The following is a 15,373-nucleotide window of genomic DNA, read 5'->3' as shown; positions in this document are numbered from 1 at the left end:
AACAATTAGATTAACAATGTTTTATATGAGATATTTTCCTTTCATTTAGTGTATTAACTGTTGAAGTAGTGCTGGTTTAATATTTAATAATGTTGATGTTAAAGGTATGGAAATATATTTAGTAACTTGCATGCAGTCAAGTTAAATTTACAAAACATATGAAATCTTTCTCAACTTATTATAAAGTTGTTTCTTTACGTTTTTCAGCCCCAGATAATGATTCAGAATACGACCACCTTCAATATGATCGGCCAAGATCGAAACAAAAAACTCATTATCACTCGGTAAATGGTACAACATCTAAATCATGAAAATCTGGAGTGAACTAAACCGCGTGTAAATATACTTTGAAACAGTTCTTTCGGCTGGTGGTTTATTGTGTCATTTTAATAAACGTAAATTAATGTTTAGTTATTAGTCTACAAATATGAAGATGTATTTTAATGGCTAAACTTTTCTGAGTGAGAGTATTTATGAATCAATTTGTGTTAAGGAATAACTAGCTTTCAAACATACCTTAATAGTTACAGTGAATATATTTGTTGAGGATATGTTAGGATGTGGGTGTTAGCTTCTTCAAGGACTTACAAGTCCTTTAAATTACAGTCCAGTGATAATTTTCAAAATGAGAGTTTTATTATACTGAAATCAATTCTACGTTATTTTGGATTAATCATTTTATTATGTGACAGTGGTGTAATAAGTAAACGTTGATGTATAAAGTACAGTTTTATATGTTGTACATAGACAAACTGTCACATTGCATAGAAATAGTTGCCTTTGAAGTGTTACAGCCATGTGAAATCATCTTTGATTTTGATGGTACACTGTCACAGTTTCAGCATGTGACCTAAAAGAAAAATTGTGTTAATGATTGAAGACAACAGTCCAAGGAAGAAAATACTGTTCCAATGTCATTTATGTAATACATGAAATACAGCCAGCAATTTTTAAGACACAGTTAATGGTCTCATAAAGGTGATATGTCACAATTTTATACATCATTGTTACTGATTCACAGCATTGGTGTCACATTTGCATTCTAACAAGAGCATTTATAAATTTTTGTTTTTCTAGTAGTACAATAATACCACTCTCTTTATGTTGACTTTTAACCCTTTTGCAATGGGTCAGGGTTCAAGGGCAAGGTCATCACATTTGTTGACTTGTATTAAAAATTCTACTGAACTACTATTTTATGAATTTATGTCAATAAGTTTGGAATCAAACTGTAGATTGTAATTAAGACTTTATATATGAGTTAATTTCTTAATATCAAAGTAAGTATTAAAATAACACATTTAAATATATATTTTAGTGAGTCACATGGTATGTTGAATACAGCACTGTTTAAATTTAGATGTTAAGATACTAAGTCTATAGTTTTGTACAGATCAGGAACTCATTATTATTGACAAGCTAGAATACATAAGAAGACCTTGTATCTTTATTTTTCTGAGATACTGAATCAAACACAGTGGCTCCATTGTTATCTTTCCATTTTTGTAAACGTTCCCTTGTATACATTTACTTAAATATATGACGTGAATAATCAGTCTGTAGCTAAGAATGTCTACATTGTGGTTTTCCATTCCATATTAATATTTGAAAACGGTTCCACATTCTTTTGATCTAACATTTCAGTGAGGTAGGTTGTGTCTTTAATTTATTTGAAGCTTCATACTTTATAAAATATAAAAAAAACCTTAGTTACCAAGCTTAATAAATTATAGTGGAATTCTTTGTATATAAAACCTTAAAGAAAAAAGTTTATCTTCCGTTTACACAATTTTAAAAGGTTTAACAACAGAGTATAAAGGTCATAAGGTTTAACAACAGAGTATAAAGGTCATAAGGTTTAACAACAGAGTATAAAGGTCATAAGGTTTAACAACAGAGTATAAAGGTCATAGTGAGAAGATATAATTGTTTACTTTTCTTCTTGATTTATTGTTCTATATTTTAAGAAAAATAAGTTTAATAATTTATTTCTAAATAGTAATAAATAATGCATGATAATTAAAATGTGACTGTATATTATAAACTACAGTAAAACCTGTCTAAACCAGAAACTGCATAAGGCAGAAACCTGTACAACCCAGAAATATCAAACTTTGCAGCATTATCTTAAGATTTCTCTTATAAAAGTCCTCTATATGGCGGAACCTGCTTAATGTGGATGGAAAACTATCTTTCACCTAACTCATCTATTAATGAGAAGGATTAGAACTTGAGTAAGGGTGAAAAAATGTTTTTGATTAAATATTAATTTCTTATTTAATTAATAATTTGTTTAAATATTAATAATTTCTTATTTAATTAATAATTTGTTTAAATATTAATGACTTCTTGTTTAATTAACAATTTGTTTAAATATTAATAACTTCTTGTTTAATTAATAATTTGTTTAAATATTAATAATTCTCAGACATTTTGTTACAGTAACTCTTGGTTAAATATGTTCTGTTATTTTTTCTACAGTCATTATTTTTACAGTTAAGTTAAACAAAAGAATGGAACAAGGAATATTCTACTTTTTCTAGATAATACAACTTGTCACCTAAAAGTTTAACTTTCAAAAGTTCGTTTTGTCTTTCTACCTCCATGTACAACATCAGTTCTACAGTTACTAGATAATAGAATTACACAGTATATAAAACTGAAATACAGAAAACTGATGCTTCAGCACATTATTACAAACATGGACAACTGTAGGAGAGCATCTGAAATGACCATGAAAACTGACGTGTTAGATGCATTTGCATTTTTAAGTCATTCAATCAAATGAGTAACAGATGAATGTGTAATAAAGTGCTTCCCAAACTGTGGATTTATTCTTGATAATGGTGGAGAAATTGTTTATTATGACGATTCTAGTGAAATCCAAACTCTGATTGATGCAGATGATTCTGTGAACGTTGACAGGAATGTTTTAACAGAAACTGATGAAATTGATTTAAAATTTATAATAGAATCTCAAGATGGTAACAGTGTGAGAAATTCAGAAGATGAACAAAATGGAAAAGATAGTGAGGAAATAGAAAGTCCTACTTCATAGCAAGTGCTAAGTTATATTAACTCTATCAAATTGCATGTAAAAATATAAGGGTAAAATAAACTTCATGAAAAGGTTGTAGAATTGGTGTTCTCTTTTAACCGCATAAGAAAGACCATTAAAAAGACAAAACAGTTGAAAATGGACATTTTCTTCAAATAAATTTGATTACGATTTTGTGTACTTGTGTATATATTGAATGTCTATTTTTGTTTTTATTCTAATATAACATAAACAGTACAATAACTTTTCACAAACGTTTTACTTCCCTTGAGTCAAGCAAGTATAACGTTTCGCTCAAAAATTATATATAATTAAGGAAGTACATGTCCACTATCTCTGAGCCGGGAAAACCTGTTTGTGCCGGAAATTTTACTCGGCCCCGTGAAATTCTACCTTAGACAGGTTTTACTGTATTAGTCCACTGAAACACAGCCAAGACAGGGAAGATAGAGGTCAGTTTCATATTACTGGATGTGTAACATGAGTGTACGTGCATCACGTCAACGTAAGTTTTGCTTGGTTTAACTGGAGGGTCAGTATAATAAAAAATATTTTATGTTACGATACATAAGCTATTTAGACTAAACATTGGTATTTTTGTGTTGTAATACATAGCCATTATAGCATGAAAACAAAATTATAATTTCCTAATATTTTTATAATGGTTATGAGGTTGTCTAAGTGACAGACCTCATGTAGTTAGAGTATAGAAAATAACATAATTTGAAGTCTTACTGAAAACATTTGAAATGTATTTATGTGATTTTAGAGTTTACTCAAATAATATTTGAGATTTTTGGAACAAAGAATAGTTTGTTAATCATAACATGAAATTACTTTGGACTCAAACTAATAACAGAAACTATTTTCATAAACAAACTTTGGTGAAAGTCTTCAATAAATGTCTACCAAATTACGTGAAGATACACATGCTGTATCAAAAGTTATAGTGCAAATACTTAATGTGTGCTAATGTATAAACAAACTTGTATATTATATTGAACTCGATGCAAAAGGGTTAAAAGTTTTTTTTTCTGTTTATTGTTTTTATGAAGTTTGGGAAAGTGTGGTTTTTAACCAAGGGCATCGTGAGCTGTTGTGTGAGATGAGGAAGGATTCTCATGTTTCTATCTTGTATATATCTTAGTTATATTTCTTATAATTTGGTTTACAATAAATGTTTTATTTATGAACTTCGATCGTTTTACTTTACTTTTTCACCATGTCTCCAAAAAAACTGGTCTATGAATCTAGAAAAAGGTTTTTTTAAATACAATGTACAAATTACAAGAAATCGGTGAATTCAAGACTTGGCATTTCTAATGAAGATGTGCTTACGTATCGATTAGGTGTTATTGTTATAGAGAAAACATTTCATATGAAATAAAGTTAAATGTACTAACAGTAAATGTTTTAGTATTTAAAAACATTGAGACTAGATTTGAGATTGTTAATATGTGTGTCTGTGGCCACAGTTCCATCATGACTTTGTGCCATAAGATTCCGTAGTATATCAATTTGTCTGTGTGTAATGGATTTTCTCTTCAAACTACCCATTTGTAGTGAAGTATTCCAACACGTTCTTATAAGTTAGACTAAATGATGAACATCAGACTCTGTGAAATGTTTATGTATACATACATGTTCCTAACTTTGAACATTACTACTTAAATATCAAAAGTGGGCAAAGCATTATAAAACTAATGGTGTTTGTTACCATTGGTAAAATGTGTTTTGGATCACTGATATTACAACTTTTGGAAGAGGTACAGTGTTTCGATCATGCTTGACTGCATAAAGTTAAATCAACATTGGTGAATGTTGATTCAAACATTATAAAATGTTTACTCCAATGATCGAAACAGCATTGTATTTGAAAAGCATTCTTCCCTGCTGTAAGTTGTGATATGTTTTATTTATTGTGAGTTAAGTTGTCACTTAACAATGATATTCCGTCATGATTCTCTTGATCAGAACGTGCTTGAATATTCACAGAATTGTAATACATTACACACATTTTCATTGTTGCTTAGTTTGTCACATTAAACATTTAGTAACTTTATTTGTGGGTTCAGAAACTTTGGTTGTGAACCCTTAAGGTAAAATATAATTCACAACTATCTAGTGATTAATATGAAATGTTCATAAATCAGTTCATTGTGCACTACATTAAGTTGTAGTTTTTTGTTAGCTAAATTAAAAATTAATATAGTAAAGATGAATTTTTAAGAACGTAAAAGTTTCCCACTCAGAAATTGAAGAATGTTCATTTGAGAGGTACTTAGCATGACTCAAAGATTAATCAATTTATAATGAAATAAGTGAGAGAAATACATAACCAAAGTTCTTGTAAAGTATGTTTGACAAAAAGCTAAGTAATTTGTATGTAACACATGTGTTGCACATAAAACATATATGTTACAATAGTGTTTGTACTCAAGATATGTCTGTGAATTGACTCATAAGAAGTTGAAATTGACCATAATAATGAAAGTTGGTTTGAATTTTCCACAAAGCTACTCGAGGGCTATCTGAGCTAGCTGTCCCTAATTTAGCAGCGTAAGACTAGAAGGAAGACAGCTAGTCATCATCACCCACTGCCAACTCTTTTACCAAGGAATAGTGGGATTGACTGTCACATTATAATGCCCCCACAGCTAAAAGGGTGACCATGTTTGGTGTGACAGAGGATGAAGGTTGGCCAAATGGGAAATAAAGTGTATGGCTGGCTTACAAATTAAAAGAAAATTCCTTAGGGATAATGAAAAGGTTAGGAAAAGCTAAGAGATAAGTTACTATCTGATGACTGGGAGATGATTGTGTTATTAAATTCTAAGGTCTGATTTTTCTTTATTTTATACTAATGAAGATGTAGGCAATACCCTTCATCCTGAACACTTGATAGATGGAAACAAAATGATCATATAAATTCTTGGCTGGTTAAGAAACAATTGGGAAGTATAAATAATGTTACTGGAATTGGTGGGAAGTATTATAAGTAATGTTACTGGAATTGGTGGGAAGTATAAGTAATGTTACTGGAATTGGTGGGAAGTATAAATAATGTTACTGGAATTGGTGGGAAGTTTAAATAATAAGACTGGACCAGATATTTCTGTGTTTATAAAGGAGCTAAATCTTGGATATTTGCATCAATACAAGCTATGTAATGTTAAGTTGGTATGACTCGAAGGTCAGTATAATAATATATACATGTAGTGTTATGACAGTTAAGCTACTCAGAATAAACACGGTGTGTGTGTGTTATGGTGGAATCACTCTAGCATGAAGAAAAGCATAATTTATATTCCTAATTTTTCTATGACTAGTATACAAAATAAAATAGTGTTACTAAAACCAAACGTTTGAAATGTATTTAGGTGATTTTAGTTACAAAAGTTTTTTTTAACAACATGAAAACACTTTGCACTCAGACTAGTAACCAAAAAACTATTTTCACAAAATAAATCTTTGGTATGAATATTTCATTAAAAAATACGTAAAGAAAATACTTGTAATCTTCACTAAAAGTCTACCTGGTATTGAAAATACACAGGCTGTATCAAAAGTTATAAATACTTAATATGTGTAGACAAACTTGTGTATGTTGTACTAAGCCTGTAGCTAAAGGTTTAATGTACCTGGTCTTACCCTTGTAATACAGTGTGTTACAAAGTTACCATGTAAATGGTGCACTGATAAAGGTAGTGGTACATGTGCTTTGCCCCTCCACCAAAACATTTAGTGGTAAAAGGTATTTTTAAGTAATAAATTTCAGTGTTGTGTTGTTTTTATAGCAAATCGACATCGGGCTGTCTGCTGAGCCCACCAAGAAGAATTGAACCCCTGATTGTAAATCTGTAGACATACTGCTGTACGAGCAGTGGGCTTCATTAACGGCCTAGTTCAGTATTTTGCTGTTGTGTATAGAGCTATAGTTTTGTTTTTAAATATTCACTGGAAGTAAAGGATTCTAATGTGTGTTCTGTTTGTTCTATTCACCGTATGTTGACACTGAAAACATTATTCATGAACCTTCACTGTACACTTCAATGTTAATAGAACATGGAATCTAAGAATTACCCTGACAAAACTTAGTGTTATGTAATATTTTCATATCAGCAGTCAGTGTCCCAATACTTCCATAGATTAACTTTGTAAATGTTTTTAAGGAAACATACACTGTGCATAGTGTCTTTTAATATTACAACCATTGTAAGACACCCCGTTTTATCACGAGCAGTTGGAATAAAGTAATCCACTTGCCAAGCCCTGTCCAGACTTGTTTGATTTCTTCTTTCTATCCACCTTTGTATCTTAATAAACATCATTCTGTTGTGGACAGCTGTAAGTTCCAGTTAAAGTGGAACGTAAAGGAAGGTAGACATCTTTCAAACATGGCAGGACTAGTTCGTTTCATTATAACAAAGACAAACATTCCAAAATATCTGAAATATAGTTCATTTTATTTTTCCAAAAACATATAATACATCACGGTGTTGCTACACACAAAGAACGGTTCATAGTAGTAACAATGTTTTCTTTAAAAAAACAATTCAGTTTATGTACATAGTCATATAACTCTTTTAACATTGTTTTTGCTATAAACGACTATTTACTAACAACAACACTAATACAGCTATTCTAAATAGGAAGTTTTTCTATATTCAGAAGTGCATTTGTTTGAATATAAGCTACCACTTACTTTGTCAGTATAAATCTCTCACAAAAAATCCAGAACTATAGTTTTCTTTAACTTTGAATGTTAACTTGAAGACATAATTATAAATGTGGCTTTGTCTGAACATTGTCAAAACCAATTTAGACTATTATGTCGTAAACTTCACAAGACTGGTGTAAGTGTTCTAAACAGAATTTAAAAAACTTGAGTGTGTTATTCTGTTTTGCATATGTATAAACAAGAGAATACTGAACCTGGTTTACAGAGCAAGATCCTAAAATATATTTTGTAAGAAAAAGGGTAGTTTAGTATGCAAGTTATATTATCTTTATAAGTTTTAATCTATAATTAACTTTGTTTTTCATCATTAAATAGTTAAAGAATGAAAGTCAGTATATTGAAGAAATGAAAAAACTTATACTATTAAAATATACCAAGTATTCTACACATTACCAGAAACTCTCTATGATAAGGTATGGTTTTGAGATACATGTATAAATATTATAGGTCCATAAAACAATACATATTTAGATATGAAATGTACAACAAAGGAAATTACTGAGATTTACATATTCATAGGTTACAAAGTGAATGACTATTGTGGAGGTTTACACAATATGATTTCTATTTACTGTATGGAACTAAAGTCTATAATGTATTCCAGTGGTCATGTGTAAATTGCAAGCTTCCAGAGCCCTTACTCTTACCAGCATTACGATGCTATAGTACTATGAATTTCAATTGAATGTATTTTATCTTGCAACAGGAGTGACAAAAAACTTGTACAGTTGATCATGGAGATAAGGTCTAACTTCTACATCAACTATCTATCAGATCAACTGGTATGAACATTAACACCTTTACTGATAAGAAGAGAACAATGTTTTGACCTTCCTAGGTCATCTTCAGGTTATTTGCTCCTTATCAGCAAAAGTGTTAATACCCATACCAGCCATTTTGAGATATATTTTTATTTCAAGTGGGTTTCTTGGCATCAAGAATTGTACCTCAACTGGACTGATAGGCCCTCGAATTAAGCAAAGGCCTGAAACTGCCCTCATCATGGCAACATGGTGTAGGTGACATGTTGGTTTCAGTCAATGTTAAAATTCATGTAACTTGTAATCAGGGAAACATGTAAAAAGAAAATTGAAGGGTAACAAATTTTCTCAAGGATAAACCTATGAATGAGATGTGTAGAAAAGTCGTAATGAAATAATTGGATGAGTGTGTTTGATTAACACTGATTCACAACAGTAGAGATATCCCTGGGCAGCATGTGTTTAACACCACCAGGTGTCCGGGGGTGTTTCAAGTCTAAAATCTGAATTTCAACATAAGCAAGCAGTAGATAGTTTTACATCAAATCAATCAAATGTTCTAAACAGTTGATAATTTGTTTGTAAACAAAATCTCAAACATCCTTGGTCCAATAATACCAAATCATTAAAAGCAGATATCCAAGAAAATGAAACTGCTTTCACTCCATATTGTGTGTGATATTGTATTAAAATGGTCAAATCTGTAGCATAACCAAAAATATGATACTGTAAGAGTAACTTTTAGCTACTATAATCACTGATCCAGATGAAGCTTACAAAAACTAATTTTAGAACAACACATACAACTTTAATGTACAGATTAAGAAACAATTCATTACACACCTTGAACAGGAGACAAAATATTTCTGTAACAAGCTACAGTATTCATGGTACAATATCCACACAGTTACTCTGATATAACTTTTCTCCCTAATAACGTTTGAAAATTTTAGTATAGAAATGACAAAGCACAGTTAACATTATTACAGGACTTTCTCCAGACATAGTTTAATAACATTTTTCATAAGTCTTTTAACCCTGTAACTACCAAGGGACATTCCAAATAACTTTCAAGCAGACTTGTCTGGGCTATTCATGCACCAAACTGTTTACAAGTTGATGAAAACACAAAATATCATCAAAATTCTAGTTCATTTTATTAATCACTGATAAGATTATATTTGACATTGAAAGTCATTAACTTAACCAGATTGTTATACGAAGATAAACGGTTTAATAATATATCTGTTATGTGGAACATATGACCAACGATGATGTTGACTCATTCCACATACGTAGCAGATTGAATGAAATTTCTATTTTCTATTATCCAAGTAATTGGAATATTGTCATTAAATTGATTGAAAATAACAGAAAAAATTGTAAAGTTGCTCAACTTAATGAATTAATCATCTAATTGATATTACGGTTCCTAAGTATTATTACTTCAACTATCCAGAAGTCTCATGTTAGACAATAAGATGAAAGTAATCAGCTGATGGTAAAGGCCCAACACTTTTAACTACCCTTCTCTTGGTCCTAACTTTGTGATGAGGAATGTTAAAAGTGTAACACCAATTATGTGTTTCAAAGTAACATGTTGAACATGGGCCTTGTCTCAATTTTAAAATTATAACAAAGCTTCATAAACAATATTTGCAGTTTCCTTTCCATCTACCAACAAATAAAGATTTTGAGGTGAACCCTCCTAAAGACCCTAAATTTCACTGACTATGAGAAAATAATGGTTTTTTGAGAAACAAACCAGCAACTTTCATACTTTGACCTTAGGTCCTTTAGAAAATTCAATACCGTCTGAAACCTTCCAAGACTGTTTGAGATTGACCCAATAGGCTGGACTAATTAACCAACAGGCTTAACAAAGTAGAAACAGTGTTAAGTTTAATTTAACCTGCTTATGATATAGTGAAAACAAAGCCTCTAATTATTCATGAAAAAGAACACAATCTAAACTCCAGCATCGCTCACACCTGTCTTCTGAGCCTTTATTTAAAAATGGAGGAATAAATTGTCAGACATTAAAATTTAGTAATCAAAAAAGTGAAACACATGCTTAGAGAAGCTTACTACATGATATATATATATCGTTGTGAAAATTTCAAAATATACTGTAGTTCTACCATTTTGGTGAAATCCCCCCAACAATTTTGTGATGCTTAGCATTTGATGAATTTTGAAGTGAAATGAATTCAGGTGTTAATGATGAAATCCAAGTGATGAAACGTAACAAATGCTTTACTTAGATTATTAAAAAACACAATGGTTGTTGTGCTGGTTTCCAGTAACACAGTTGAATAATACTGTAGCAACATCAAATATAAACTTTTTTACAAGGACTGGTAAATATCCTGTTGGTTGAAGTAACTGTAAATAAAGGTATTGATGTTTCATTCCTAAGCATCTTTTATTATAAGTATTCAGGAAACTAGCTTTACCACCACCGAACCAAATTATACAACTCTATCAAATACTCATATTTATTACTATCATTTCATATTCCATTACATCTGTCTTGTAAAAAATAAAGTACATATTAGAAAGTTTCATTGAATTAAAACACTGTACATCTATTTATTATTTTAGTTCCTCTAACTGGTTCAATCAGCAAGACACCATTTAAAACCATCCATCTTTAAACTGATCTGTTATAATAGAGCTGTTCTACTTTTCATGTCAGAGAAAACACAATGATGAAAATCCACAAGATATTGAAGACTACTTTTTCACACTTATGGTAGTGATAAACTAGATTTTTATTTAATAAAAATAATGCAAGAACGAATACAGAATAATAACAAATAATAAGCAGCCAATATCCTGTCACTATTCAAATGTTTCTAGCAATGCAATGTGAACCATTAAAATGTTATCCATCTGTGCAACATTGTTTTTATGGGAAAAAAAACATTTTCTTAGGAAGCAATCTATAAATCTGTACAGAAAACAATAAAACTAATTTGATAGATGAAAACCTTCCCCATCTATTGGTTGCAACTACTATAGCCATCAACAAAAGAGAAAACTACACGTATTAGTAATTCATGAAGAGTGTGCATCACATGAAGGTTTGAGTTTGTATTCGACAGCTCTAGAGGACAGTAAAAATGTATATTTTTCCAGTGACGACTTTATTATAGTGATTAATTTATTCACAGGTAAGAAACAATGCCTTCAGTTACATCTCCATAAATGTAATGTTAAAATGGCCACGTATGGTGAATATTTGTTTAAGAGCTCTATTAGGAATCCTTCATGATCACTGAACAGGGTGTTACTGTACTAATAATGTTTGAAGTATACAACCTAACCTCTTACAATCTTTAATTTACACTTTGGTCCACAGTGAGTCAGAGATAAGATTACAGACATATAACAATAAAAATCTGAATAGTGGACAGGGTGCAGCTCTACAATAAAAAATGAAACTGATATTTATCTAGTTGATTCTATCTTTCTGTGAAAAAAATCAACAGAGAAGTTTAGGAAAATCAGTTTCATTTAAACATAACAAAAGGAAATTCAACTCTGGGACATTCCATACTAGCAGAAACTGGATTATGGTTAGCCACATTTTTGTTTCATATTTTAGTACACTTTCAAAACCTTTTTTTATTAAATCAAATCCTATACATTACCAGTTTAACCTATGTAGTTTGTTTGTGAAATGTACCTGTATAGTAGTATCTAGGAGCAGAAGGAAATTCTAGTACCAGACACACCTGTTTAACCATCTTACTGCAGGTGTTCCCATGATTAGGGGTCACAGGGTATGTCATCACATTTGTAAACTTACATTCAAAATGTATATCAATAGGTTTGATATTAATCTGTAAATTATAATCTAAATAACATTATTATAAATCACTTAATTTCAAAGTAAATATTGTAAAAAACACCTAAATATCAAATTTTGTTTGATTACATGGTTTGTTGTGTGCAGCTTTGGTTGAAATTATGTGTTTCTGATGTCTAAATACAAATTGGGAACTCACATTACCAATAAGATAAACTAGAATAAAAAATACAAACATCTGTTCTGAGATATGATTACATGAACATACACACACTCACCTCTTTCATTTATTAGAAAGTATGTACACCTACTTCTATCTATGATGCATGAATAACCAACTGAAAGCTCACAATGTAGTTTTCCCAGCCTCAAGAAAGTAGGGAGTTCCCACAACTATTTCTTTGTCAGAAGAATAGGGTAAATGTTGTCCAAAATTATTTTTGTTTTTTTACCCAAATACAATTCAATTACAATACATAGTTATTTCAAAGTCCATTTATTTATTTACTGTTCTATGTGTAAAGAAACAAATAACTGAAATTTGAAAGCTTATTCATAAAGAGTAATAATAATATAGGTAGGTCACTTTTTAAAAAGTATGTTTTATATTATTGGATACTGTAACATTAATATGTGCCACTGTAGTGTTAGCCATACACAGCTGTAAGGTCAATGTAATAAAAATATAGATTTACAATATTACCAAATGTAAACTATTTAGACTACACATTTGTAGTTTCTTGTTATGATTTATTGTCACTCTAGAATGAAAAAAGCAAGCATAACTTATGTATATTTCCTAATTTTCTGTGTTGGTTATGACATTAGTCAAATTGACCAACAAAGATACAATAGTGAAATAACATCAGTCAAATCGACTAACAAAGATACAATAGTGAAATAACAGATAACATTTACGTTATAAAAATAAGTTTAATAATCAACTGGATATTATTATGAGGTTAGAAACATTTTTCATCTGAACATTTTCTGATGCATGAAAATTTATATGTAAAAACTGCTCGTTTGGGTTGAGAAAATATTTTACATAGAAGAGCGAACAATGTTCGACCTTCTTCGGTCATCGTCAGGTTCACAAAGAAAAAGGTAACTGACCGGAAGCTGACCACATGTTTGAAAGGGGTTGTGTAACAGTGTCAGAATGTAGAGGGCGATGTTAGATGTTTGAATATATAATTTTATTTATTTTATTAATATAGGTATAAAGGTGTTCCTTTATATTGGTTTATTTTGGGTTTAAGTTGTTGTATAAGTAAGGCTTCTTTAATTTTGCGTTTGTTTATGTTTGTTTCTTTATTTAGTATTCGAGTGTTTTCTATGGTTATGTTGTGTTTATTTGACTTGCAGTGTTCAAAAACGTGTGAAGGTGACTTTTTATGTTCTTTGAATCTGGTTTCCATTTTTCTACTTGTTTCTCCAATATAGAAGTCGTGGCAGTTATCACATTGTATTTTGTAAATAATGTTGGTGTGGTGTTTGTCAGTGTAGTTTCTACATAGTATAGACCTCAGTTTTGTGCCTGGTTTTTGAATAAATTTGGTATTAACTGGAATGTCATATTTTGTTACTAATTTTTGCCAAATGTTGGTTATTTGTTTGCTGATGTCAGGAATATATGGTATACAGCAGTATATGGTTTCGTGGTTTTTTTTATTCGTGAGCTGTATTTACTTTAGTTGGTTGATTTTGCTTTCTGTCTAGGTGTGTGCATATAATGTTTTCTACGGTTTGTGGAGGAAACTTATTGATGTTGATGAAGTATTGTTTTATTTTGTCTAATTCATCGTTAATTTTATCTGGTGAGCATAGGTTTATGGCTGTGTTTATTTGGTTTCTTAGCATGTTGAGTTTTTTTTTGTTTCATGTGCTGAGTCCCAAGGAATGTACAGTCCAGTATTGGTGATTTTTCGGTGGATTTCTGTTTTGAATTGTGTGTCGGTTCTTGTAATTTTGAGGTTAAGAAATGATATTTGATTGCTTTCTTCCTGTTCACATGTGAAGTTAATGTTGGGATGTATAGAGTTAATGTGATTGAAAAATTAAGTGTGTGTTCTGTAGATCTGAATCCCATAACCGTGTCATCTACATATCTGTACCAGTATAGTGGTGGATGTAATGCTGTGTTAATTGCTTGTGTTTCAACTTGTGTCATAAAAATATTGGCTAGAACTGGTGATACTGGGTTGCCCATGCTTAGGCCATTTGGTTGTATATAGTTTTGGTTGTTGAACATGAAGTTTGTCTTTATCGTGGTGAATCCTATTGGGGTTGCTAACTGGTTACTGGGAATTTCTATGGTTGGGTTAGATGACACGGTTGCGAGATTCAAATCTACAGAACACATACTTAATTTTTTCAATCACATTAACTCTATACATCCCAACATTAACTTCACATGTGAACAGGAAGAAAGCAATCAAATATCATTTCTTAACCTCAAAATTACAAGAACTGACACACAATTCAAAACAGAAATCCACCGAAAAATCACCCATACTGGACTGTACATTCCTTGGGACTCAGCACATGAAACAAAACAAAAACTCAACATACTAAAAAACCAAATAAACACAGCCATAAAACTATGCTCACCAGATAAAATTAACGATGAATTAGACAAAATAAAACAATACTTCATCAACATCAATAAGTTTCCTCCACAAACCGTAGAAAACATTATACGCACACACCTAGACAGAAAGCAAAATCAACCAACTAAAGTAAATATATCTCACGAATAAAAAAATCACAAAACCATATACTGCTGTATACCATATATTCCTGACATCAGCAAACAAAACCAACATTTGGCAAAAATTAGTAACAAAATATGACATTCCAGTTAATACCAAATTTATTCAAAAACCAGGCACAAAACTGAGGTCTATACTATGTAAGAACTACACTGACAAACACCACACCAACATTATTTATAAAATACAATGTGATAACTGCCACGACTTCTATATTGGAGAAAC

General features: G+C 30.7%; 1 protein-coding gene across 1 annotated transcript in view; it reads left to right on the top strand.

Annotated features, from left to right (window-relative positions):
- LOC143237141 (uncharacterized) overlaps nt 1-4,251 on the top strand; it is a 41,350-nt gene extending 37,099 nt beyond the window's left edge. The window contains exon 10 of the mRNA XM_076476064.1: nt 208-4,251. Within this exon, the coding sequence (XP_076332179.1) occupies nt 208-311 (104 nt within the window). The 3' untranslated portion in view covers nt 312-4,251. The remainder of the gene's footprint in view (nt 1-207) is intronic.
- Nucleotides 4,252-15,373: the final 11,122 nt, after the last annotated feature.

This window comes from Tachypleus tridentatus, chromosome 2, assembly GCF_004210375.1.
Source record: "Tachypleus tridentatus isolate NWPU-2018 chromosome 2, ASM421037v1, whole genome shotgun sequence".
In the NCBI taxonomy this organism is placed as follows: Eukaryota; Metazoa; Arthropoda; class Merostomata; order Xiphosura; family Limulidae; genus Tachypleus; species Tachypleus tridentatus.
This window is presented reverse-complemented; position numbering and strand designations above follow the sequence as displayed.